This window comes from Malus sylvestris, chromosome 17 (genome assembly GCF_916048215.2).
Source record: "Malus sylvestris chromosome 17, drMalSylv7.2, whole genome shotgun sequence".
Classification (NCBI taxonomy): Eukaryota; Viridiplantae; Streptophyta; class Magnoliopsida; order Rosales; family Rosaceae; genus Malus; species Malus sylvestris.
In genome coordinates, this window is record NC_062276.1 from 3453153 (window position 1) to 3457968 (window position 4816).

The 4816-nt window shown below is 38.5% G+C and overlaps 1 protein-coding gene across 2 annotated transcripts; it reads left to right on the forward strand.

Moving 5' to 3' along the window:
* The first annotated feature begins 1391 nt into the window (after positions 1–1391).
* On the forward strand, positions 1392–4264 carry LOC126611671 (plant cysteine oxidase 2-like). Of its 2 annotated transcripts, none has more exons than XM_050280045.1 (6): positions 1392–1608; positions 1712–1952; positions 2705–2823; positions 2913–3075; positions 3415–3633; positions 3734–4264. In XM_050280045.1, exons 2-6 carry the CDS (start codon positions 1730–1732, stop codon positions 3856–3858), a joined length of 849 nt encoding a protein of 282 aa, XP_050136002.1. In that variant the 5' UTR covers positions 1392–1608; positions 1712–1729; the 3' UTR covers positions 3859–4264. The 2 variants fall into 2 exon arrangements, with proteins under 2 accessions (XP_050136002.1, XP_050136004.1); XM_050280047.1 differs by having other exon boundaries at positions 1393–1556.
* The last annotated feature ends 552 nt before the right edge of the window (positions 4265–4816 follow it).

Here is a 4816-nt window from a genome sequence, read left to right on the forward strand (position 1 = left end):
ATGCATACATATACGTAATAATAAGGAGTATCTTAAATATAAAAGTTAAATAAAATTATATGTTTATTTTGATAAGCAAATTATATATCTACTACGCAGTTTAGACTCAGAGGAATGTTAACTTAAGAGAGTGGACAATTCAGATCCCTTTTTGTGTTCCCTTAAAAGTAAAAATAAGTAAGTATGTCCGGACAAAAAAATTAGTAAATATTATACCATATTAACACAAGGAATGGATTATTGAATCTGTTGCTATGACATTTGAATTTATAATAATTATTACAATAATTTGACCCAACAAAGTGTTGTCCGCATGTAAAAAGTTAGACTAAAATTTTGTCAACTATTGTAATCTCCAATATTGATATTTGCCTATGAAATTATGAAAATATATTGCTTCATCCTACTTTCAAATTTCAGCAACCCTATTTACGGATATTTCAATAGTATCGAAAGTATCGATGATATTTAAAACCTTGCTTATAAATGAATTATCCATAAGACTTCATGTCATAAATTGACACTAATACAAGTTATATTCCTTTATTTACGTCCGTAGTTACAAGTACTTAAACTATGAAGGACATATGAAAAAATCGTATCTATATTATGCAACTTTTTAATCATCGAAGATGAGAATTGGAAAGTATGCCTGACACGTTGCGTTAATACTCTGAAAAGTTAATGAATCGGTTAATGTGTCGTAATTTTGCGCACAATAATTACAAAACCAACACAACGGGTATTTGTTTGGTGACTTATAAAAAGTCAGCTCTCTTAAGAAGAGGTGAAAAAATACAGACATATTTGGATTTCCCAAACCCAGAGGTAGTTTTCCACTTTCTACATTGGCAATAAGAAATCACAACAAGATTTCCAGTATCAAAATCTACGTTAGATGGCAGAAAGAAACTTGAAAACTGTGCGTATTTATTACAGAGTTCGACGCGATAGTTTGTGCATGACGACTTATAAAAGGTCTGCTCTCTTAAAGACAGGTGTAAAATACAAGCAAATTCTAGATTACCCAAATCCAGAGATATGTCTTCTCTTTCTACAATGCAAACCAGAAAGCACCCAAGATCAACAACTAGGTTGGATAGTAGAAAGAAAACATGAAAATTAGAAAAACCAAAAAGAAAAGTAAAAGAAAGAAGAAAAATCCAATTGAATATTAGTGCAAAATACATACATGTAGTGTTGGAGATGTGAAAATTGGGAAAAAGAGGGGCAACATGGGAAGAACAAAGAAAGATAGAGGAGGGAAGTGGATAAAATCCGCTGTTTGAATAGCCCACTGGAAAGCAAACCATGGCCCCTGGTTTTCACTCCTCTTTCCAAAACCGGCTTTCTCTTTCAGCCCTAAGTCCCTTTGTCCCCTTCTTTTATACCCATTTAACCCGCTCCCCCCTTCTCTTCCTTGAACAGAGCTGCCAAATTTCACATCGATGTCCTCCTTTTAACACCCATCATTCTCCAGTACAATATAACTTTTATTGTTACTGCCCACTCTTCTCTCTAAACCCCTCTCTCTCCTCCCCTCCTCTGTTCCCCTGGTCTGTTTTTTTCTGGGTTTCAATCCAATTTCTCATTTTTTTCTTCAATTGGGTATGTACCCAGATTGAAAGTTTACATTTTTTTTGAGTTTTTCTGAAATGCCCTGATCGAAAATTTCATTTTTTTCTATTGGGTTTTTGTGTTATGATTAAAGGTAGAACTTGGGGTGTGAATGGGGATTGAAACGGTGGCGCCCAATCGCAAAGGCAGTAAGGAGTTTCTGGCATTGGCGGAGGAGACGAATTCGAAAAGCAAGACCAGGAAGGGCCGGCGACGTCAGCGGAAGATGTCGCCGGTTCAGAAGCTGTACGAGACTTGCAAGGAAGTCTTTTCGTTTTGTGGGGCCGGGGTCATTCCCCCGGCTGAAGATATCCAACGGCTATCCTCTGTTTTGGGTATAATTCTTTTATCTCTGCTTTAGCATGAATTCAAATTCATGTTCTTGCTCTAATTAATGTCTCAGAATTTCGTAAGTATTTCATAAGTTGATTGAATTAAAGCTCAATTTTGGTTATTTTTTAATGAATTTAGAAAACCGTATTGAATTAAAGATGCAAAATTTTATAAAATTGGACTCCATTTTACCATTTCACATGTTTGTATCGGTCTTCTGTGTTGAATTTGCATTATCTTGTAGGTTCTGTTATCGGCCGGTGCCTTTTTGTTTTATTTTTTTCCAAAAAAAAATTTAGATAATTTAATCAATCTGTGTCCTTGCATTTGATACATGCATTTCAGTTTTGCGGCTGTATACATGCATCTATATGTATGTATGTCTTTTCGGGCATTTCAGTTTTGCGGCTGTATACATGCATCTATATGTTTGTATATCTTTTCGGGGTTGTTGTTCAATTTACTGTATAAAAAAATGTTTGTGACATAACACGTGTCAATTAACGATAGACGTTAGAAGATTTGATCTCGTTTTTCATGCCAGAGGGGGCCTCCATATCTGCATCGGTTCATTTCTTTACATCTGGATACTGTTTTGGTTACACAAATGGAATATTAGTTGCATTCAACTGTGTTTAATTCAGGATTTTGAGAGAAAATAATCCGTGATAGTGTTATTTGCAATCGTTTTTCTTTCCTTTTTCGAATTGATTCCCCCAAAGTGGCTTATAGGGTTTGGTTGTTTTGATGCCAGATGCCATGGAGCCTGCTGATGTCGGCCTCACTCCTGATTTGCCGTACTTCAGGATGACGGTAGCTAGACGAACCCCGGTTATAACATACCTGCATCTTTACGAGTGCGAAAAATTTTCAGTAAGTTTCTTCCGGGTGCATTCCCGCAATTTACGAAGCGAAATCAGTCAGCGTGGCTTTTGTTCTTATAAGGTGTTACCTATATGCAGATGGGGATATTTTGCTTGCCGCCTTCGGGTGTCTTACCGCTTCATAATCACCCGGGAATGACGGTTTTCAGTAAGCTTCTGTTTGGGACAATGCACATCAAGTCCTACGATTGGGTGGCTGGTGCCCCGGAGAAAACATTGGCAAGTGCGAATCCTTCACTAGGTAAATTCCTCCTTTGAAAAATTGTACTATTTCTTAACATTTGTATAGAAAGTAGTAAGTGCACACTCAACTCCTGGTGCCGCACCCAAGACTTTCTAGTTTGGGTGGGACCAACGTGGGGTCAAATGCGACCAAAATACATGGTTGCATGCCTGAGTGAGAGCTTTCCTATGGATGATGTGGTCCGGAGCCCTTGCACAAGTTTTTTTCTATATAGCAAAGACACAGCATGACCTTTCTTGTTAAATGTTATTGCATTGTATTGCATCTTCCTTGAGATAATCTGTGGGACTTGATGAGAAATCTACCGGCCTTTTCGATGTGCTTTCGTTCATGCAGTTGCACCGCCCGGTGTTCATCTGGCTAAAGTTAAGGTTGACGCCGATTTCACTGCTCCTTGCAAAACATCCATCCTCTATCCAGCTGATGGAGGCAACATGCATTGCTTCACAGCAGTGACAGCATGTGCAGTGCTCGATGTGCTTGGGCCCCCATATTCTGATCCTGACGGCAGGCACTGCCAGTACTACCTTGATTACCCATTCTCTCGCTTCCCAGGTATCAATTTGGTTAGATCTTCCATTCCAACTAAAAACCAAGAGCGCAGCCTGTTAGAACTTTGAGAAATCTCGATGACGGTTCTGTTTTTGAATTTCAGATGGGGGAGTATCGGTGCCGGAAGATGAGAAAGAAGGCTATGCTTGGCTTGAAGATATAGAGAAACCTGAGGACTTAGCTGTAGATGGAGCCAAGTACAGAGGCCCAGAAATACAGGAGAATTGATGATCTCACCAATCCATCTATCTATATCTCTCCATCCTCATTCCATTTCAGTTGTCTGCATCGCCATACCGTTTTCCCCATTCATCCATCCGCCGCCGCATCACCATCCTGTCGCTTTCATTGATGTCATCAGTGGCTGCTGATCAATTCAGTGCCGCAATAGTAGTGCTTTTGTTTCGTTATGTTGGTTTTTTGTCATGTTTTGTTCTTTTTTTCTTCTTTCCCTGTGGGACATGAGGAGGCACTTGGTGCCCTTTTTTTTCTTCTTTCTACAGTTAATGTACATATCTAAAAAAAAAAAAAAAAAAAAAAAGCAACAAAAAGAAGAGAAGTGTTATTTGCACTGGAAATTAGTGGATGAAAGTGCATTAGCACTCTTTTCATACTTTGCTTTTTAAGTTTTACATACCCTTCTCTTCACCGCCCCCCCCCCCCCCCCCCAAAATTTACTTGGTTCGTTTATGATGATATTATTCATCATTTTCCAGTCAGAGATGATGCAATTTTCTGTTGAAGTCCAAATCTGAAGATCTGTAGTTTTCCTTGATTTCATGGAAGGAGAAATGTGGTAAATGTGGTTTGGGATTTGTTTTGTTGTCACCTGTAAGAGGAAAATGAATGCATGTCACATGAGAGATTTTTTTGTGCGCGATCAGAAGGGTAGCTTCTTACCTTGGAATTTATCGTGTCACCGGGCTAGCCAGTAGCTTACAGGGAGTGTAGGTAAGCTTATAGGGGTGTGCTTGGGAGAGAATTACATGTGCCCTAGATGCTATGTACCGGTTTGAGAAATTACCACGGAAGTGGTGAAAGTTAAACTGAAACTAATTTATAAACTAGGTTTGATAATATTTCAAACTAATTATGCTCAATGCGCAGCTCTCAATGACATTGTGTTATTAGTTTGGAATGATGTCATAATGTCATATTTAACGGAGATAAGTCTCTCTCTCGTGTA

Bases quoted from the DNA above. Each gene is read 5' to 3' on its own strand.
- LOC126611671 (XM_050280045.1), top strand. From the start codon at position 1,730: ATGGGGATTGAAACGGTGGCGCCCAATCGCAAAGGCAGTAAGGAGTTT. The intron at 1,953-2,704 runs GTATAATTCTTT...TTTTGATGCCAG, and splicing joins ACGGCTATCCTCTGTTTTGG to ATGCCATGGAGCCTGCTGAT. The intron at 3,634-3,733 runs GTATCAATTTGG...TTTGAATTTCAG, and splicing joins CCCATTCTCTCGCTTCCCAG to ATGGGGGAGTATCGGTGCCG.